Source organism: Tursiops truncatus, chromosome 14 (genome assembly GCF_011762595.2).
Source record: "Tursiops truncatus isolate mTurTru1 chromosome 14, mTurTru1.mat.Y, whole genome shotgun sequence".
Classification (NCBI taxonomy): Eukaryota; Metazoa; Chordata; class Mammalia; order Artiodactyla; family Delphinidae; genus Tursiops; species Tursiops truncatus.
Genome location: NC_047047.1, coordinates 24,462,470 through 24,485,073, shown reverse-complemented (window position 1 = coordinate 24,485,073; position 22,604 = coordinate 24,462,470). Strand labels below are relative to the sequence as shown.

The following is a 22,604-nucleotide window of genomic DNA, read 5'->3' as shown; positions in this document are numbered from 1 at the left end:
GAGTATTATATTTCATGTATCATATACTTAGAGCTATATATATATATATCTTATTTAATTAATATCCTTAGGAAGGCAAGAGCCATCTAGTTTGAACTATTACAGTTGTTCTGAAATCATACCTGTCTAATTAGTGAACTTATAGCAGCTTTTAAGGAGCAAAAGTAGGGATTAAGAAGCTCTTTTTGTAACTTGGTTGAAGCGTAGGGTGAACTTTGTTGAGTGTACCTTGTGGAGAGTGTTGTGGTCCAAGGCTCTTCTCTTTCAGTTTCGTCTCCTTGACTCCTACCTTCCTTGGGCTGGGCCAGGCTGGGCCAGGTTGGACTTGCGACTTACATTTCTCTTCTGCTTTCCTTTTTTTTTTTTTTTTTCCCATTATGGGCATTGTTTCTAGGACAAGCCTTGATCTTGCATTCTCACCCTCATGGATGTTACTTCCTGTCAACTTCCTGCAGCAGGAATCGTCTTTTCAGTGCTTGATGCTTCACAAAATAGACTCTGCTCGTTGGACGCAAATACCAGAGAGCTAGGAGACAGAGCTGGTTGCAAACCTTTCCTCTTCCAGCCTTTGACTGCAATTTTTTCCCCATAATTTGCTAACTGGAAGTTCCTTGGGCCACACAGGTATCCTGCCATCCAGCTCCTTTATATGTGAGAGACATTCTGAATACTGTCCCTTTTTCTTTGCACAGAAGTATATACAGTGTGGCAGTTACTGTAATCTCCTCCCCCTTGCAAACAGCCACTCTAGAATCTTGGACCTCTAGGATTCTCTGTCTTGCATGCTTGGGTGCAAGGCCAAGCAAAATGAAGAGGAGAATAATTAGAGAAGGAAGAGGACATTTCATGGAGAACTGGGAGCAGATAAGGTGAAAGGGCACAGGAGAAAAGAGATTCATGTAGACTTTTTGGTTTCTGTGGGAAACAAGTTGACACACTTTGGCCTCATTTAGTATTACCAGAACAGACAGTCATAGATGTAAGTAGCTCGATAGTGCGGCAACTGCCATGAATTCTGTACACCAAAGGGAACAGTCTTACATATATTTCTCATTTTGTTTTCTCTCATAGTACCTTATTAATAGCATTCACTGGTACGTTTGTAGAATACAGATTTTTTAAAATGCTCTGGTTTTGTCTGCATGGTTATTTCCTTGTCATATTTTTAAGGACTCCAACATTGTAAGACATACTGCATGTTTTTCTCTTGATGATCGTTTATCTTGAAGCATCATGAACGAACTTGACCTGCTGGATTTTGTGGAGAAACTTTAAAAAGGGTCTGTGAAAAAGGCATTGCGGTGAGTCGCGTTATGCACCCAAGCGTAAGGAGCAGACATCTGCCATCAGCCCAGCTTGGCCTGGGTTGCCTCTGTTTTAGTTCCCGTGGTTGGTGCTTTGCTCCCTAACCACTCTTGTGACTGTAGTGATGTGAGTAAGAGCTGAGTTGCTAATGATTTATATGTGAGGTAAGCTGGTTTGAGGGAGGAAATCTATGGATCTAGTCATTTTCCTTGGTGGTAAGCTTTCAGGGAGGGGTGAAAAGATTGATATTTCTGGGGACTTTTCTAGTACCAGGAAGATATCCCATAGATGGGACCTCCAAAGACACACATTTAATTTTTAGGCCTGTTTTTCCTATTATGAGATATGAGTTTTTTCACTGATGGGGATGATGCTTACCTGAGTAGAAATTGTGAAAGTTGTTGTAGTACAGAGATGTGGCTTAAGCTTTTAAGTGTTTTTCAAGGTTTTTCCCCTGAGCTTCCTACTTCAGATAGCCTACTTACATGATACTAATATGTGATGTGAGGCTAACAACTTACTAAATACCTGCAAGCCAGATCAGTGTCTCTTTTCTCTGTATTTCCATGGAAATCAAGGGACCCATAGCTACTGCAGGTTAGGATGGGTGGTGTGAGATTGGGGGAAGTGTGGTAAGACACATTTTGGTATCAGTAAAATGTTTACATATTAAAATATTCAGTTCCAACATTCTATTCTATTTAGTTAGGCAAACCCTTAGTTAGGCTTTTCCTGGTTCCGAGCCTATGTAACTTATTTTCTCTCCCTAGTTCCAGCCGTTTAACTTTAGCTTGCAGGTTGAGCATCATCTTAACCTCTAAAGAATCTTACATGTAGGAGGAAGAAACTAAAGAGCTCTATTTCAACACTTAGCAACATCAGGCCCTACCCTGACCTAAACCTTTATTCTTACAGTTAGGGTATTGTCTTGTCCCGTATACCCACTTCCTGCATTTTGAACCCATCAGGTTAACTGAGACATGTCTTGGTGTAACATCCCCAGTTCATCTACCCCTGAGGCTGTCCTTAATTCCTCCCATTGTCACATTTTGGTTTAATTAAATACTGGAATCCCTCAAACCCTTGCATGGTACCTGAGGCCCTATGGGATACTGGTAGATTTTGTTAGTGTCAAATACTTAGCTGTCAGATTCTCCAAATATCCCTTGCTCCTATATTTTCCATCCCAGCCTACTACATACCCATTAATGCATTGTTTTATCTCATGTTGGACCCACTCCCATCCAGAGGCCTACTCTTTGCTAGTTCCCATACTTTCTGGAAACCCTTTTATGGCCAGGTCTGGATTTTTTTGTGTTCCCACCCAAAGCCTGTATCTTTTAGCAAGCTGGAACTATAGGACCAACATAGATTTTCTAGTTTCTGATAGATTTATGTCACAATTTGTACACTGTCATGTTTATAGATATTTGTATCATTAGTACTTTTTGGCCATTACATGCCTATTGGATATTTTTCATAAATTGCAAAAGAATATTTTATGACTTAGCACCAAATTGAATGTGCCTAATTGTAAGTTTGTAAACTAGGTTGTGCTAACTTGTATTTTTTCTTTATCCAAATAGTAATTTACTACTCTTGTCCCATTTGTAATTCTGTGGAAGTTTTCAGAATTGTAAATAAATGCTTGTGGATTGAAACTTGGTTAGACTATGACTGTCCCAGGTACGTTAAAGCTAGTGATGTTTTACTCATTCACTCATTCATTCATTCAATAATTCTGACCTTCCTGACTCAGTTAACCCAGCTCAAATGGTTGTGAAGATTACTCACAGTGTATGTAAGATACTTTCAGAAATTAGAAACTGAAAAGTAAAACTAACAAAAAACATTTGTTATTATAAATAACAATGGAATTTAGTATGCTGTTATACCTTCAGACCTACTATAGGACATGCTGTTCTTTGCTGTTCCACTTGTGGCAGGATTCATAGTTTTTCTAACAGGTGCAGATCCCTATGCCTGATACTGTGAGGAAATGTTATACTTCAGCTCCACTCTTATCTCTCTCAGGCATTTTTTGGTGTTGTCTAAAATGTAAATACATACTGTCAACCTCCAGCTTGATACCAGGCTCATAATAGAAACCCAATAAATGTTTCACTGTGAGTGGAGTATAAGTTGATAGAATATTTTTGGAGGTTGATCAGGCAGATTAGATTGTTTGAAAAACTTTCAATATTTTAAGTTTGCATCTCTTTCATTCCAGAAATTCTATGTCTAGAAATTTATATATAGCTATACACATGTATAAAGAGGTTCACATTGCAGCCTATCTGTAACAGAGGACACAAACAAAAACAAACAAAATGCCCCCAAACTGAAAACAACCAAAAGTCCATCAATATTGGACTGGCCATGTAAATTATGTAATGTGACGCAGCTATTAAAGAGAATGGAATTGATGCACGCAAAAATTGACTGGGAGAATCACTATCCAAGACAGATGGTAGACTATGTATAGTACGCTGCTCTTGTATAAAATACAGGATCTCCATTAGGTAGAAATACTTACATACAAGATACAACAAGTGTGAATGTAAGCACTTGGGAAATATCTGAAAGAACCACACAAGATACTGGGAGAGTGGGACAACTTTCCATGTCCCATATGATTGGAATTCTGAAGGGTACACACACGAACTAATGGACCTCTGCTACCATCTTCCGGCTAAGGAGGGAATTGCAGGCGTCAGACTCCTCTTTACCAATGAAGCGTCTCAGTCGGCCGGTGTGAGGACGTCATCTGGACTGGCGGTGGCGCATGCGCAGTAGAAGATGGTCCGCGAGCTGCGTGGGCTTGTGCCAAGGCGCTTGTGTTTCGGGGCCTTCTGCTGGCACCGGGGGCGCCGGGTTGGCGACTTTGGCACTCCTGGCGTTGGGTGGGCGGCATCGTGCCCGTGGGCGCTGGGGTCAGCGTCGCGGCTTTTCCGGACGTTCGTCGGCCAGGAGGAAGGGCAGAAAGCACATCCCGGAAAGGTAATACGCCTTGGCCCCTGGGCGTTGCCGTTGGAGCTCAGAACCCCTGGGTCTGGGCTTCGTCTCCTGTGCTGTCTCCTGTGACTGTTGCTCCCGCGCGCTGCCCCGTCCGCGCTGTGCTAGGGGGTACTGGTCGTCTCACGGATCAGTTCCCAGTAGGTGAAAGGGACAGTGTGTGATGTTCTGATTTCCCCCCATCGTTTTAAATGGGAGGCTCTGGCCATTGCTCCTCGGGTAAAATGCAGAGGGACTGCTTTTTAAGATGGGACTGTCAGTGTTGGGGACCCTCCTTAGTTACCAGGATGGAATCCCCTTCAATTCCTCAAGCTGTGTTGTTTTGGCACAGAAAATGTGAGTAAGAGGAACTGGAACTAAGTTTGAGTGAAAAAAATGCACCGGTACCGCCGAATTTTCCATCGAACAGTTGATTTGTGTTGCCCCTCGGAATTATAAAGGGCGTACTGTTGCTTCCTAACCGGTGTCATTTGAGAGATCTACCTCTGTACGTTCAAATGATTAATTTTGAGACTTTGCTCATGTGTGCGGTAAACGCTTTAATTCCCTAAGATCTTCCTTTCCTCCATCTCATACCCCATTAAGCCCGCTTCAGTTTATCTCCTGAATTTCTTCTGAATCTGTCAACTCTTCCTCAACATCCTAATACTGAACTTGCCTGCCTGTTGCAATTAGGTCCTAAGTAGTGTCCATATATCTTGTTTCCTTCTAATCCATTCTTCACAAAAGAAACCGTAAAAACAAGTTGGAACATTGCTCATAAACATCGCTCAAAACCATTGTTTTGAGAATAGAAAACAAACCGTTGGCCTTTAAGACTGTGCGTGGTCTAGAATCCTCTCTGCTTCTATGACCCCACCTTGTGCCACTTTTGCCCTCATTTTTTATGCTTCAGATTCACTGAATTAACCTTAGTTTAACTCATCTTACAGAAGTCAGTTCAGATATTATTTTTCACTGTGATTCCTAGCATTAAGGAATTTTATTATCAGGTTTTGTATGAGGACTGAAAATAAACTGTGAAGTGGAAGAATTGAGTTTAAACTATTTCAGTCAACACGCAGGTATTAATGATACCTTAGTAGTCAGCACCGGGCTAGGTTTTATCAGGGATACAGAAGTTCTGGCCAGCTCTGGTTTTAGATATCCCTTATTTGTGGAGACCTTTGCATTGTTTTGTTACCTTTTATCTGTTTTCAAGATGAGACAACAGGAACAAGGGAAGTATAGGTTATAACTAGGTGGGGTTGAATAAGTGGAGCAGCAAAATGCAAAGCAGAAAGAAGAGGGACCTACCCTACAGGGGTATGATTTCCATTTTCACGGCACATCCATCCTATGCAGGGAGACAGCCTAACATAAAATTTGCCTAACAAAAAATATATTAACAGGTGGGAAGACTATCTCCCAGTTGAACAGCCGATGTCTGGGACTCGTTTCCTTGCTTTCAAAGTTCCTTTAAAAAAGGTAAGCAAAAGTTAATACCGTATTCTTCCAGAAATCTGAATTCACCATATAGCAACCTGGCTCTCAACCCTGTCATACTCCATTTTCCCTTTTTGTAGCAAATACTTTTTAATACCTCCTTTACTATCCAGAAATGGAATTCATAGATGAATACAACCTACTTTTGTACTTAATTAAAAAACAACAACAACAGTGTACTGCCCTAACTATAAATAAAGAGTAAAGTAATTTATAAGAAAGTAATATGTATCTCAGTATGTAAATGTTTGGGGATGACTATACTAGAAATAAAGAAATAGTCAGTTACTTGTACCATGAATGCAATAAACTATGGATTTTGAATGATAATGATGTGTCAGTGTTGGTTCATGAATTCTAACAAATGAAGCACACTGGTATGGCATGTTGATCATGGGGAAGGCTGTGTGGGATGAAGGAGAGAAGGTATAAGTGGGAACTGTGAACTTTTTGCTCACTTTTGCTGTGAATCTCAAACTGCTCTAAAACTAGTCTACTAATTTAAAAAAAACTGTGTGTTGCTGACAGTTGAATAACCAAACAGATCAATGGAACAGAGTACATAAATAAGCCAAATACATAAAAGAATATTTAGCAGTGAAAACCATCCTTCCTATATGTAGATATTCAAGACGTATTTATTTTTGTGTCTATTTTCAGGCACTCTGCTTGGAGCTGACAGTACAGTGGTAGGCAAAATTGATGTGGTCCCTGCCTTCTGGGAGTTTACAGTCTGGTTAGGAGACCAACATGAAATAAACAAACATAGAAATAAATATATAGAAGTGAGCTTATTTTCTTCCTTCTAATCTCTCTGGAAGAAAGGATTGTAATATCGCTTGTAAATTCCAGAGGAAGAAACTTTACTTTGAATCTCATATGTTAGCATCACAGGGTTTGAATAAATGGATAATACAATAAAGGATTTTAAACACATGTGCTTTCTTATTTTATTCTTTCTGACACAGTTTTGAAAAGAATCTTGCTCCAGAAGAATGATTTTCCCTCTTGGACCTTTTTTAACAAACTCTAAGAACAGAATGAAGAACTTGGGCTGATTATTGACTTAACATATAATCGCCGCTTTTATAAGCCAGAGGTAAATGGAACCCGTAATTGAAAATGACCTTCTTTCTGATACTGTAATAATTGATAGTAATTCAGTAGTTATCATCTTAAGCTAAGGTGAATCCTGGCCTTCTTTCATGGGTTCAAAAAGGGAAGCTAGTGGTTTCCATAAATACACATTTGTAATTGCTGTTTCAAAATGAGATTAAAGATATGAATTGAACTATAGTATTTGGCAGTAGGCTCTAGATATGCTTAAGAAATTCTATAAGCTTCCATGTTCTATATTTTGAAATTGAAATAAACTTTTAGGTAGAATAGTAGTAGCCTGAAAGGAAAGAAAGGTATGTCCATTATGTCTTCAGCACTTATTTTAAGCAGTTGCCTGAGCGTGTTTAAGCATCACTGTAAAAGACAATTGTTCTCTAATTTTTATGCTTCCTTTTCCTAATGCCTTCTGATTTAGTACAGAAACCCATATATTCTCTTGGCCCATGTAGGACATACCAGTGCAAAAGAATTATCCTTCTTCTGACCTGTTCCATGGCCTTGGGAGACAGTAACACCTAATGTTTGTTAAGATTTGTATAGCAGTTTGCCATTTAGAAAGTTCTTTCATATCCATTGACTTTGTTAATCTTCACAACAATCCTTTGCTGTTGAAGTGGAAGTAGTACTGATACCTCCTACTGAGGGCTTACTCTGCACTAAGCTCAGAGGATAGACAACTACAATTACTAATTTTAAAGACGATGAAACTGACTCTCGGACAAGGAAGAATTGAAATTTCAACTCAGTTATTCCTGTTTTTTTTATTGTGGTAAAATATAGATAAATCATATTTATTTTCACCATTTATAAATATGCAGTTCAGTGGCATTAAATACAGTAACAGTGTTGTGTAACTATCACCACTGTCTATAACCAAAACTTTTTCATCATCCTCAACAAAAACTCTGTAACCATCAAACAGTAACAACCCCATTTTCCCTCCCACCAACCCTTGGTAACCTCTATTCTATTTTCTGTCTCTATGAATTTGCCTATTCTAGGTACCTCGTGTAAGTGGAATCTACCACATTTATCCTTCTATGTCTGGCTTATTTCACTAAACCTAGTGTTTTCAAGGTTCATCCATGTTATGGCATGTAACAAAATGCCATTCCTTTTTTGGCTTAATAAATCCCACTGTGTGTATATAGACCATAGTTTGTTATTCAACGGTTGATTGACACTTGGTTGTTTTCCACCTTGTAGGTATTGTGAATCATGCTGCTGTGGTCATTGGTGTACAGATATTTGTTCAAATCCCTGCTTTCAGTTCTGTTAGATGTGCAGCGTAGGTAGTAGCAGAGTTGTTGGATCATATGGTAGCTCTACGTTTAACCTTTGAGAAACTGCCAAGCTGTTTTCTACAGTGTCATCTTGTTTTTAAACAATTATCACAAATTTTAAACATATACAAAAGTATACAAAATACTGTGAGTGTTCCTTGTATACCCATGAACTCATCCAGCTTTAATATTTCCCAACTGATGGCTGTCATGTTTTATCTATACCCCCACCTGTTTCACCCCATTCCATATTATCTTGAAGCAGCTCCGAGACAACATGTAATAACACCTATACATTTTTTAAAATTAATTAATTAATTACGTTTTTTTTGGCTGTGTTGGGTCTTCGTTTCTGTGCGAGGGCTTTCTCTAGTGGCGGCAAGTGGGGGCCACTCTTCATCGCGGTGCACGGGCCTCTCACTGTCGCGGCCTCTCTTGTTGTGGAGCACAGGCTCCAGATGCGCAGTCTCAGTAGTTGTGACTCACGGCCCTAGTTGCTCCGCGGCGTGTGGGATCTTCCCAGACTAGGGTTCGAACCTGTGTTCCCTGCATTGGCAGGCAGATTCTCAACCACTGCGCCACCAGGGAAGCCCCACCCATACAATTTTGGTGTGTATATTTAAAATATAGGACTTTTATTCCTTAATATCATTTTTTAATAGTAAACACCCAGTGAGTGCTCAAATTTGCAGTTGTCTCCTAAATGTCATAAAAAATTGTTTATAAGAATTTTGAATTAGATCCAAATAAGGTCCGTACTTTGCCATTGATTGTTAGGTCTCTGAAGTCTTGTTTAATCTCTAGGTTCTCCCTCCATGTCTCTCTCACTTTTTTTTTCCTCCTTGAATTTTATTTTTAAAGAAACCAGGTAATTTGTCCCATCTAGATTTTGATGATTACAGTCCATGTGTTGTTAACATATTCTTCAATCCTTTTATTTCCTGTAAATTGGTAGTTGATCAATTACAAATTAGTTGATCAATGAAGCTTGCATGTTTTGTTTTGGCAAGACAGTTTCATAGGTGATGATGTGTTCTTCCATGGAGACATATAATTGTCTCTTTCTGTGATATTAGCAGTCACTGATGATTCATACCTACATCCATTAATTCAGTTGAGGCTTCAAAAAATGGTGAATTCTGTTGTTCTTTTTTCACTTATTAGCTGGGTATATTTGTATGAGGAGAAGATTCCCCTCATCAACTATTTGGTTGCCCAGTTATAGAGGCATGATTCTCTTCTTTTATTTAAGAGTTTTCAAACTAATGAGTTGATTCACAAATATCCTCCAGTGGTGACCAGTTTTGTAAAATTTTATTTATTCCTATCACCGTGGACTCCATTACAGTTATTATTCTAACTGAGGCCCTATCTTTGGCCAGTTGGAGCTTCTCAGTGACTCCTGAGTACTTTTAACATGACATCAGTTGTTTCTAGACTTTTTCAGTGGTCAGAGCTAGGAAATATGTTTGTTTTTAATATTTTTAAAATTTGTCATAGGTTCCTGCTGCTACTTTCCATTTAAATTCAGAACTAGAGAATTTTCACTTATCCTTTTCTGTCTTCTATTGATAGTCTACTTTCTCCCACCCCAAGAATACCAGTTCTCAACAATGCCTGAAATTTGCTCTATTTCCTAATTCGAATCCAAGTTCTTCTGACTCTATTCTACTACTCTCCTTAAATCACAGCCGCTTTATGGCCCTTGAAATGTAAGATAGAACATAAATGTAGGTAGAACTGTTTATATCATTTTGAGTTACATGTCCATTCGTTCACATAGATTTGCTTTTCCTTTTGCATGCCTGGTAACTGTCCATTCTGCAGTTTTAATGAAAATCAAGTGATAATTACTGGTTAAAGCAGCTTTGGAAAAAATGGCTCTTATCAGAATGACTGACATACTAAGTTTAATGTACTCTCTTGGTTTATATTCTGCCTTCTCTTAATTTTTTATTCTTTCCCTACAAAGGAAATAATACATATTGTCATGGTTTTGCCTTATAGGACTTACCAGCAACTATTCCTTATTTAAAAATTTGTACAATTGGGCATCAGGTGCCAGATGACGACACTAGTGTTAAATTCCAGTGGGAATTTATATGGGTTTCTGAAAGAAAATAAAGATAATGGTGAGTTGTTTTTGTTTTTGTTTTCCTTTACCTGAACTTTGGTATGCATTTTGAGTGGGGTTGGGGATTTTGAACATTTTTAATAGTTCTGACATTAGGCCTGTTACGTTTGGTAACATTAAGGTGGAAATGTCAGATGGTGCTAATAGAGTACGGTGCTTTTCCTGTTTATTGTCACTAACAATTTAGTTTAGTTTGGAAAGTGATTTTTGTGAGAAATATGAACTGAACTAGCTTACTTATCTCTTTTTTAAAAATTTGAATGGAAAATAAATAAAAAATGAAAATGTTCTTTTATCCTATTTATTGGTTGCGAGCTGGAAGAAAACGTTAAGACTCTCAGGTTCTTAGCGTATATAAAAGAGAAAACTAAAAGCAAGGGTTCGGAGTGAGACAGATCCCTAGAAGCAAAACAGAACAAGTGGACCAGAAGAGCGGCTTCCTCATCATATGTGTTTAAGATATTTTTGCTGCTTTTACACTTTGGGTGCAGGTGAGGAAGAACACTACCACGTCTTATTCTTATCTTCAGACAGGAAGAACTTAAAAGGCTGGTGTTTTCTTGTTTCCGCTTTAAGATCTACTCTGTTGATAGTAGGTCTTAATAGCGTGTGAATTTTAAGGATCCACTTGCCTTTTTCTAGCATCTAACTATCAGAAGGAACGTGGTGTTTGCCATGTTTTAAGACTGAGGAATCTTTTGTCTTTGGAACGCCACTGACGCCCATGTTAAAGTGTTCATTTTGTCCTCTTTCTAAATTTAGCCTGAGGAGTGTGCACTTTATTAAATAAATCTAACAGACAGTAAATATTCCGTGTATATATAAAATGATGCACATTTATACATAAAACAGGGAGTAGGGGAGAGGAATAGAGATGGAGGCGGGAAGATAGGGGATAGGAGGTGAGAGAGCGAGGGAGAGACTGGAATTTCAAGATGACTTTTCATTCTATAACCTGGTTGCTTAATGCAGGTACTAGCTCTTAAATATCTGCAGCCCTATTCACAGATCTTCCCTGTACTCTAGCTTTAAAACTTGAGAGGCTTGGCCTTGCCTGTGATAACCAGGGTGTCTAGAAAGGGGGCAAATGATCCAATTTGTGTAAACTGTAGTCACAGAAATGTTACCTGTTAAGATAATAGGGTGCAGCTGCCGGCCTACTCGCTTCCTCCAGGCTCCTTTGTGTGTGTTCTATCTGTTCTGCGTGGGCTAGAAGATCCTTACAAGTGCATGAGAACACGTTTGTAAACCTTGATTGTTCACATGTTATACCAAGTGTAGTCCAGTGCATATGCTGACTCCTCTGTGGGTCTTCTGCATGTAGTGGGCTAACTTCACCATGCTCTCTGCCATTGCAGTCTCCCGACCTTAGTTATGATCCATTGGTGACTTCCTCTGCTATAAGCCCCTCCCACAGATGTCAGGCTCACTGATAATGAGGAGGAGACTATACTATCCACTCCCTAGAATTGGTAGAGACTCAGAAAATAAATTGTTTCAGTAAACACCGAGAGCCTTATAGGTTTGTTGTTAGGGCACGGGGATACAGAGGTGAGTAGAAGTCTTTGTTCAGTAGCAACTTACAGTTATCTAGGAAGATAAACATGTAGTGACTATAAGTGGGTTAATTATGAAAGAAGAATCAAGTGCAGCAGGATGTTGAGTGATGATTAGTGATGTTGAGCAGCTTTTCATGTGCCTCTTGGCCATCTGTATGTGTTCTTTGGAGAAATGTCTGTTTAGGTCTTCTGCCCATTTTTTGATTGGGTTGTTTGTTTTTTTAATAATGAGCTGCATGACCTATTTATATATTTTGGAGATTAATCCATTGTCTGTTGATTTGTTTGCAAATATTTTCTCCCATCCTGAGGGTTGTCTTTTTGTCCTGTTTCTACTTTCCTTTGCTGTGCAAAAGCTTTTAAGTTTCATTAGGTCCCATTTGTTTATTTTTTTTAAGGCTGCATTGTTCCTTTGCTCACTGATGAACATATAAAAGTCCGAAGTTTTTGATATTATAAAACGTCAAAGTAATGAACATTGCTGTGTGGACACCTTTGAATATATATGCTTTGTCTCAGTTAACTTCACTCAGAATGGGACTTCTGCATCAAAGAGTTGGTGCCCTTATGCTTTTTGTGGTTGTTGCTACACTGTACCAATTTATGGTTGTTCATGCAGGAAATACTTATTGAGCATGTGTTATGTTTAAGTACTGTGCTGGGGGCTAGCAAAAAGACTTGTGAAATTTTGTGAGTGAAAAGACTTGACCTGCCCTTTGTGAATTCTAACAGTCCAGAGAGGGAATAGATATTCAAGAATCATACACTGCATGTAGAATTACATCTCTGACAAGTGCCAAGGAGAGGAACATGGTACCATGAGAGCACATTTTAGGGAGGATTTGATCTCATCATGGAGACTAGAGAAGGTTTATTTAGGGATGTTTCAGCTGATATCTGAAGGATGAGTAGGTATTAAGCAGATAGGGACACTGTAGAGAGATTTCTGAGCATAAGGAATATCAAAAGACCCTATAAGAGGAAAGCATATGGTGTGTTGGAGGAACAGGCCAGGAAGGTGGGGCTGTTGGGGGAGCATGTGATTATAATGGAGCTACAAGTATGGGTAGGAGCTCGATCGTGCAGGCTTATGTTTAAGGTTTCAGACTTTAATAGAAAACCATTGAACTTTGTTGTTGAAGGTGAGTGCATGGAACATACCCAATTGCATTTTCAACCTATCATTTTGCTACCGAGTAGAGAATAGACTGCAGGGAGAAAGAGTGGAAGCGAGGAAACAAGTTAGGAGACTTTTGTAGAAATTGGGCATAATGGTGGCTTGGACCAGGGTATGGTGGTCATTTTGGTGGAAAGATGTGGACAGATTCTAGAGGTATGTAGGCCGTATCATTGTTAGCACTGGTGGTGGGCTGAGGATGAGGGTGAGGGAGAAATAGCTGTCAGTGATGGTGATTCCTAAGTCTCTGGCTCCTATGGTTGGTTAGATAGGGTTTTTTAGATATGATGTTAATATTTGTCCTGATTTGTCTTTTGTTATTTGTTGGTTCTTGATGAATACTCTGTCATATTAAGTCTCCTGTTTTTAGCGTACAGAGCATTTTCACCCAAACTGACTGTTGCACGTTATCAGATAACTTTTTAACATCTGCCAGTTTGGTCCTGTATTTTATGCTCTTTCATTTATTAATTAAGTTGTTGTATCAATGTAAATAATTATATTAATAAATTTTCTAAAGTTGCGTTATCCTTGCATCCTTGGAATAACGCCTTTTTGTGGTCCTGGTGCATATCATTCTTTAATAATTATTGATTAGATGTGCTGATATTTTCTTAGGATTTTTATATCTATATTTGTAAAGGGAAATTGGACCTTTTTTGCGAAACCTTGATTTTCTTTTCTTTTTATTTACAAATGACTCGAATTTTGTTGTTTTGTAGATATTTGATTGATGTAGAAGGCATGTGGCCAGATGATGCAATTGGATGTAAGTATAAGGGTTGTCACTACTTTTCCCTTTTTATAAAATTTGAAGGTAGAAGTGTAGGAGAATTTCTCAAATTTTGGACAAAGAGAAAAGTTTGTAATTCATTTGTTCTGACATAAGGTAATGTTTTACCGAAAGTTTTGAAAGGGATGTATCTGGAAATAGCGAGATATAACAGCCTGAATAGTCAGTGGATTTCAGCATTTTTTTTCTTTTTTAAATTTATTTAATTAATTACTTTATTTTTGATATTATATCTACTGCACCACCAAGGAAGTCCCTTTTTCTTCCTTCCTTCCTTTCTTTAAAGCTCCAAGTCATTTAAAATATATGACTTCGTACTAAAAATCTCCAGTTCACATAGCCAAGGGGTTTATAACTTCTCCTCTAAAAGTTATATTCCTGGGACTTCCCTGGTGGTCCAGTGGTTAAGACTCTACGCTTCCAGTGCAACAGGCGTGGGTTCAATCCCTAGTTGGGGAGCTAAGATCCCAAATGCTGCGCAGCCAAAGAAAAATGTTTTAAAAGTTATATTCCTGTATTATTGAATTTAGTGGTTTAGATTTTCTTTTAATGTTTAGAAGATTTCAATTTATTTACCAGGAACAAACAAAACAAAATGTAAAAATAGTTTTCCGGAAACTATTTCCATCATTCTCTTCTTCCCTTTCTCCTGCAGACTGGTGTTTTATCCTTGCAAGTTCTCCGTCATTCCATAAGAGAGCTGCTCTTCTTCTGGTTTCATAAGAGATGGTGAACAGTGTTAAAATATCCAGTTTACCTAAATTTCTAGAGTACACTTCAGGGAGCGAATGATGGGGTGGGATGTTGGGGCAGAGTGAGAGATACAGATTCTGGCGAGACTGAGAGTCATTCACAAAAATTACTGGGCTGTGGTGAGGGGAGAACAAAAATAAATCAGGTTCCTGCTGGTGGACAGGAAGCCAAAATGAAGAAGAATGGTGCGTAGCCGGGCAATGTAATTAGACCCATAAGTGCTGTGTCTTCTGATAGTAATTATGAACAGAAACCAACTAATAATTACAAATAACATGTAGGTGACCAATCCTTGAGAGCTGAGTCAGAGAGAAGGAAAGATGGCATTATACCTTGTCTCTGGTTCATTGAGTTTCCCAGGCTGGTTGGTGACCAATCTTGGGTGAAATCATAACTAAATCATTTTTGCTAAGGTGATCAGCTTTCGTGGGGTCGTTTCCCTGAACTCTGTACAATGATAAAGCCCACTGGTTTATGCCTCCTGGAAAAGAGTTATTTCAAAACAGTATAAGTGAAGCATTGATGAAACAGCCATGAGGAACACGTTTCCACATGGCCTCGCACCTCCTTTTCAAAGTGCTTTAAAACTTTTTTCATCCAAAAATCAATAAAAGAAAAGGATTGGGATCATATCCCATACAGAGGTAGTGTAAGCAAAAAGAGAATAAGGAGCAGAATAGCATCTGTTCAGACAATAAAATCAAGTTGGAAAAGACAGGTCCACAAAACAGATCAAAACTGTAACCTATTATTTCAAAGTGGGCTAAAAGATGTTAGGAAAAACAGTGGAAAAGGTGAAAGAACATGGATCAAGGAGGGAATGGGAAGTTACTGTTTAATGGCTCTAGAGTCTCTGTTTGGGATGGTGAAAAAGTTCTGGAAAAGGTAAATGCTGATAAATGCCACCTATGGGTGTTTGGTTTTAGTTGATCTTCTTCCATGAAAGGGTTTGGAGAGATTCAGAAACTATGCTGCTGCCTCCATCTTTCTGAGGTCCTGCTCAATCTTTAGACATAATTATTTTGAATTTGAATAGTGGTGATGGTCACACAGCATTGTGAGTGTATTTAATGTCACTGAATTATATACTTGAAAATGGTTGAAGTACTAAATTTTGTTTTATGTATATTTTACCATAATTAAAAAAAAAGATGAAGGAACTGCGTAAACCAGAATATTAGGTAAGATGATAGAACTCAGGACAGAATTCAAAATAAAAGAAAAAAAATTCAGAAATGAGGACTAAATTTAAAATAATATAAGAGTGGGGACTTCCTTGGTTGTCCAGTGGTTAAGAATCTGCCTTCCAATGCAGGGGATGCAGGTTCGATCCCTGGCTGAGGAACTGAGATCCCCCATGCCGCAGGCCAACTAAGCCCGCACGCCGCAACTACTGAGCCCACGTGCTGTGGAGCCCACGCCCCACAACTAGAGAGCCCACGAGCTGCGAGGGAGAGCCCCTGCGCTGCAACGAAGAGCCCACATGCTGCAACTAATACCCAACACCGCCAAAAGTAAATCATTTAAATAAAATCATACGAGTGAATGAACATAATGCCTTAAGAGAAACAAACAGGAAAAGGAAAAATTTTTTTGAAGATAAAAAGGATTTTAGAGAAATGGAAAACATAAAAGATAGGCAAAAACGAGCCAGGACAGCTCTGAGAAAAGTAATATAAATATGTATAAGAATCTATTATACCATAAAAGTGACATTTCAAATCATTGGGACAGATTAGTCAATAAATTGTGATACATACACGTTGAGGTATAAATAGTTCTCTGGAAGGATCCACAGCATGGCAAAAGCAGATGTCTCTGAGGAGGGAAATGTGTGGCTGGGGCACGTGGGGAAAAGGGTGACTTTTCATTGAATGCCCTTGTGGACCTTTTCTAATGTTCTGTCATGTGAATTTATTACCTCTGAAGTTCGCCTGAGTTCAAACCCCAGTTCCCCCAGTTGCTAGCTCTTAATCTTGGGCAAACTCTTCACACTCTCCAAGCCTCTTTATCTGTGAAATAAGGTCAGTAACTTAGCCTGGTGCTGCCTGGCACAGAATAAACTGTCAATAAATGGAGATTATTAGTGTAAAAAAACCAAATGCCCATGAATGGATAAATGGATTTTTAAAATGTGGTTATATGTGAAATATTATACAGTCATAAAAAGGAATGAAGTACTGACACATGCTACGACATGGACGAACTTGAAAACATTATGCTAAGTGAAAGAAGCCACACACAGTGGTCCCATTTGTATTATGTCATGAAATGTCCAGAAAAGGCAAAACCATAGCAACAGAAAGGAAATTAATGGTTGCAGGGACTGAAGGAGGAGGGGATGAAGAGGGCCTGCTGATGGTTACGGGGGCTTCTTTGTGGGTTGATGAAAACGTGATGGGTTAGATGACGGTGATGGTTGCATAGGCTTGTGAATGTACGAAATGACGCTGAATTCGCAGTTTCAGAAGGTGAATGTTATGGCATGTGAATGACATCTCAAAAAATTAATGTTGAAAATGAAAATTGCCAGTTTTCCCATGGTCACTATCCACTATCCACTGTCTCCATCTCTCCCTTCTCCCCACTGCATTCCTTTTGACGCCCACCCCTGCCGCTCTCTCCCATCCTCACTCCCTCGACCTGCCCCACGAGGCCTCCCAGGGAGCCCGTGAACCACTGGGCGCCTGGGTCCTGTGGCTGTTGGAGCGGCTGCCCAGTGTGCGTGCCCCCACCGCTCTCACCCGTGAGAGTGGACGCTTCCGTCGGATTTTTCTCGTGCGTTTCAGTTGATGGTGATGTTTACAGAAGGCGGCATGCGCCCTGGTCAATGGAGGAAGCCCCTCAAGATAATATTTAGGCCTGTCCAGAAGTTTGATCTCATCCACCAGTAACCTCAGGATGCTGTGCTCTGAAAACCAGGTTGGCCGCCTGCGGGCACTTGCAGATACTGAGGACTTTGGAGGCATTTGGGCCTGCAATTGAGGCCTTGTACCTCCACATGCGACGTGACCTCAGCCCTTTGCTGCACCTCTCTAAGTGAAGTGGCACAGGAATACTGGCCTTGCCTGTCGTTGCCAGGATTAACTGAGTAGTGCATTAGCTGCCCTGGTGCTTAGGTGTTGAGTACATGGTGATTTACATACCAGGCCCTGCTCGTGGGCCTCCTGATGCAGCAGTTCCTTGGCTGTGCCCCTGTCGTCAGCTGCCCCTAGGATAACTCTGAGCCCTAGCCACCTCTCTGGTAGATTTCCCTATCCCCCACTATAATCACACCTGAATAAGGCAACTCTAGCTTTTCAGAGATGTGTGCTGAACCTCCTGTTTTCTTAAATACCTATCTGGTGGTTGTGAGACTTAAGGCCAACCTCCCCAAGAGACTTTTTCTTTCTCCTAGTAAACCTAGACTCACCTTCTGTCATCTTCAACTCTATTCAAATTTTGTTCTTTCACCCCTGACCTCTGACCCTGCTTTTTACTTCTGCCATTTCATCCTCACTCCTGCTTCCTTTCATAAATCCATAAATGCCTTTTGGCCTTCCTAGCCCTGGGCCAAGTTCCTTTCTCTTTCCTCTGTTTTTACCCCTTTCCTTCATTCATCCATCCAACTTTCAGTCCTTCCTTTCTCATGCAGACTTTGATTCCAACCCCATCAAAAAACAAACAAAAAATACACCCCAGTTAGCAGCATCTCAAAAATCAAAAGTTTTATTACCTATGAATTCTATTACATTTATTTATTCAGTTTTATTGTTTTAAAATATATCAAAATAAATAGAGAAATTTATACCTGTCTTATCTGTATATGGAAGAGCAGCTGGTCCCCAAGGTGGCACCAACACTCCTAGCAGCTCTGACTTTACATATCCGTAATAGTCAGCAATTTCCATTCTTTTTCCCTCTCAATGAAAAATTGCACTTTCCCCAAAGAGGTGTATTTGGCAGCATTCTCATGTTCTTGTTGAGCCCGTCTCTTCATGGCTTCCCGCTCTGGCCTCTGCTCTTGTTTGATGGGCTTTGACATTACTGGCTCAGGAACATTCGGTTCCCTCCATGGAATTGGTTGCTCGCTGAAGTCTTGGAGTAGAAAGGGGTTTGGAGTTTGGGTGGGGACTGGCGCTTAGTCACAGCAGGGGGAACAGGCTCCCACTGGAGAGAAGTGCAAGATGAAGTTCCGTAGGGTGCAGGTCTAGGAGCAGCAGACTGAGGGACACTAGGCTGCGTATGGTCGGTCCAACCCGGTTGGGTTGGTTAGTCATAGTTGGCTGAGATGGTTTGGCAGGACCTGGCAAAGAGGCAGGAGCTGGGTGGGATGAACTCACTGCAGGAGGTTGAGCTGTGTTAGTAAAAACAGGCCGGGCACACTCAGCCACAGCAGGCCGATGTGAGGCCAGAGACTGTGGCCTCCGCGGAGCAGGTCGAGATTGAGGCTTGTCCCAGGCAGAAAACGGCAGAGGTATCAACTTGACCTTCCCAGGAGGCGGCAGCTCCTACTGGGATGGAGATGGACACTCTTTTTCAGCACTGCTGTCTGGTTTCTGGGCTTTGACTTGAGTTTTCTCAGGACTCTTATCCTCAGGTGGGGTATACCTCCATGGCTGGATAGCTGGGGGTGTTTAGGGTTGCTTGAATTTCCCAAGACCCGACAGGAAGAGAGCCCAGTTTTCTTATCATTCTTCTCCCCCAGTGCATGAAAAACCTTCACAGACCCCAGCCTGCACATGCCTAGGGAGGTTCGAGGCTTTTTAAAGCTCTCTTGGATAAGCTCAGTTTGCTGCTTCCTTCGCTTCGTCTGGGGAATTGTTGGCTTCTCTCCTGCCTTGACTTTGTTCCCTGACTGCTTTTTCTCTTCAGCCTTCTTCCTTCGTCTGGTCCTTGAGGTGCTTTCCTGCCCGTGGCTCTTCGTTTTGCTGATCTTTCTGGATGCAGCTTTCTGAGGTTTGCCTTTGGAATGCTTGGCCGTGGTCACAGGAGCGCTGTCCCTGACTGCAGCATGGCATAGAAGCACTTCTCCCCCTAGCAGGCACTCTGGATTCTTTGGCTGGATTTTGGCCTTGGGAGCACCACTGATAGGCTCAGAGGCTTTATGTTTGTTCTTCCTGGGTTGAGCAGAGGGAACCTTTATGACACTTGGCTTTTCCTGCATCTGATTCACCTTAAAGGCTCTGGTGTCTTTGGCTTTGATCCTGTTGGGACCTTTGGATCAAGTTCCTTCAAAGAATTAAAGAGCTGGGGAAGGTGAATATCCTCCGCCAGTGTAGTAATGTCTGCAAAACCACTGCTAGATTCCATCCCATTTTCAGGTGTCCCTAGACCCTCAAGACTCAGGCTGTTCTTTCCCAGATCAGCATTTTCAGAAGCAGCTGCTCCTCTTGGCTGAGGGGATGCATCAGTGCAGGCCAGGAGCTGCTGAATATCAGGGATTTCTAAAGGGAGTAGTGGAGGCTCTTGGTTTTCTCTTGGGATCTGTAGGCATCCAGAGGCTTTGAAAGCTTGGTTTTCATATCCTCCAAGTGCTCACTCTCTATTTGTCCCTGGCTTGGAGCTGGAGGCAGGGCCAGGAGACTACTGGCGCTCTGGACTGGAGCTGTCCCTGAAATGTCCCCAAGTTCAGGTGGTGGGTTACTCTCAAGTATCTGGATATTTCTGCTCCTGCAGGGCCTGAGGAGTTCTTGAGTTTGTGTCACACAAGATGTCTGGCTTGGAGGTTGCAATCCCAGGGAATTTTTCATCACCAGGGAAGTCTCCATCCCTACAAAGGAATCAAGGTAGAAGTCAGTCCCTGGTAAGTGAGATGCTCCCCCTAAACACCAACACAGCACTCATGTATCTTTCAAGGTACATGATTGATGTGTTGGTGTATAGGGGCAAGATGGGCAAGGCATTTCTAGTAACTCTTCTTAAGGATCACGGACAGTGCCCTATGCTACGAGATAAGCGGTGACTGTTGTAATTCTTACTGGTGATCATTTCATGTCACCGATTCTTGGCTTTCTTTGTATTTCCTAGGATTGTTCAAAGTCAAATAAAAAATGAGTCTTATTTTTTAAAGAAACGAAATATTTTACAAAGCCTAGCATTCTCTTATAGAGTCCTTTCAATTCTCCCCACTTTCCTGAGAGGCTAAGAACACTTCACACCATGAACTAGGAGAGGGAGTAGAGCCCTTCCTGATGAAATAAATAAACAAAGACAGAGTCTTAGCCTGCTTGCTCTGGACAGGATCCCGGACCACAAGGTCTTAAATCCTGGTATAAATTAGGGAAGTGAGGACAGTTAAACTGGCACTATGAAAACAAGAGTTCTGAAACACCTTCCAAAGAGACTGTAGCAGTAGATCAGGGAAGGGAGTGATACACTGTGGGAGTACAGGGGGAATGATCGGCTACAGCAGTGAAAAATGTGGTACCTCTTGGTATGCTCTCGGGGTTCTTGTACATGCAGCATAGATGACATTTAGAGTGTCCCTCCCACCTTCCAACCTGAATTAGGTGTTCTTTTTTAAAAATTTTATATTTATTTATTTATTTTTGAACTTACTTATTTTATGTATGTATTTGTTTGGCTGCACTGGGTCTTCATTGCTGTGCACGGGCTTTCTCTAGTTGCGGCTAGCGGGGGCTACTCTTGGTTGCGGTGTGCAGGCTTCTCATTGCGGTGGCTTCTCTTGCTATGGAGCACAGGCTCTAGGCGCGTGGGCTTCAGTAGATGTGGCTCACGGGCTCTAGAATGCAGGCTCAGTAGTTGTGGCACATGGGCTTAGTTGCTCCACGGCCTGTGGGATCTTCCCTGACCAGGGCTCGAACCCGTGTCCCCTGCATTGGCAGGCGGATTCTTAACCACTGCGCCACCAGGGAAGCCCTAGGTGTTCTTATATAGAGTCTAAAACCAGAGAGCCCTGAGCGAAGGTAGTGGTTATTAAAGGCTCAGGATCTAAATTCTAGCTGTCTGTACACCACTTCCCAGCTGTAGATTTGACCCCACTTTTGAATGCTGACCTCATTGTTCAACTTTCTTGTTCTTTGTACTCACCTTGCAAACTTGTTTCTGTGACGGGTTGAGCAGACACAGGGTAGTAGATTCCAGAGGTGGAAGCTGGTGGTTGGATATTTGTGGGCTGAATCTCCTTTAGTACCATTACCACTTTTGGTTGCACAGAGGCCCTACTTCCTGTGTATGACACAGAGCCATAGGATTGCAGGCAGGAGCCAAGTTCTCCATTCAGTAAAGACCCCAATGTGCCTTGGTTATAGTAATACACCTGGCTTCCTTCCTGGTACGGAAGTGACAGGCTGTGTCCCTGATTTGGAATCTGAGATGGTGTTCCCTGAGCAAGCCTGGCAGAAGGTGATGGATATAGAGGGACCATGTTATTGGTGTCTGCAGTTTTATCATGCCGTAAACATGGAGGAAGCAGCTGTGTGCTGGTCAGTGACTGCCAGAGTACAGTCTCCGAGTGAAGGAGAATTCTTTTCGGTGCTTCCTGTGATGTCCCAGTCAAGAACACCCGGATAGGAAGCAGCTGAAGTGGTGGTCTGGCTCTGGTCAGTAACTCCAGATAACATAGTTGTGCTAGACTGTTGGTGAAGGTAGGCGCTACCCATGAGTGTCTGGAAAGAGGTACCAGTAGCTGATGCCGAACTGACGGCAGGAGCAGAGACTCTGGAGAAGTTGCAGACACTTCCTGTTAGGGAAGTTGCATTGCTCACCCCAGGAAGAGAGTGCTGCAGAGAATTCAGAGTTCCAAGTCGAGATGGATTTTGGAAATTTTCTGTAAGAACAAGAGGGTAATGAAAACATCAGGGAGATTGATAAATTCTCACTATGTTTGAGGAACAGCATTATCTTAAGTTTCTTGCTATCCAGACACCTGTAATGTCAATACTTACTGAGAAACCAAAAATCAGACCGTTATGATGGTTGCAAGGACTGAGCAGTTTTACACTCTTCTGTATTAGCTGCCTGTGCTCCCATGTTGGGC

The 22,604-nt window shown here is 41.1% G+C and overlaps 1 protein-coding gene and 1 pseudogene across 7 annotated transcripts in view; one reads left to right on the top strand and one right to left on the bottom strand.

Annotated features, from left to right (window-relative positions):
* Positions 1-4,103: 4,103 nt before the first annotated feature.
* The window catches only part of LOC109551027 (ATP synthase peripheral stalk subunit d, mitochondrial-like), a 67,583-nt gene continuing 49,082 nt past the window's right edge, over positions 4,104-22,604 (top strand). For 4 of the 7 annotated variants that reach the window (XR_012325633.1, XR_012325632.1, XR_012325631.1 and 1 more), the window contains exons 1-6: positions 4,104-4,305; positions 5,712-5,787; positions 6,774-6,904; positions 10,215-10,339; positions 13,800-13,846; positions 14,526-16,137. Coding sequence is in view for 4 of the 7 variants with exons in the window: in XM_073791203.1 (XP_073647304.1) it covers positions 16,107-16,137 (31 nt within the window). In the remaining 3 variants the exon portion in view is untranslated. The remainder of the gene's footprint in view (positions 4,306-5,711; positions 5,788-6,773; positions 6,905-10,214; positions 10,340-13,799; positions 13,847-14,525; positions 16,138-22,604) is intronic. The other 3 variants (XM_073791205.1, XM_073791204.1, XM_073791206.1) reach the window with 3 other exon arrangements.
* LOC117307818 (uncharacterized protein C2orf78-like) lies at positions 18,011-22,422 on the bottom strand (annotated as a pseudogene).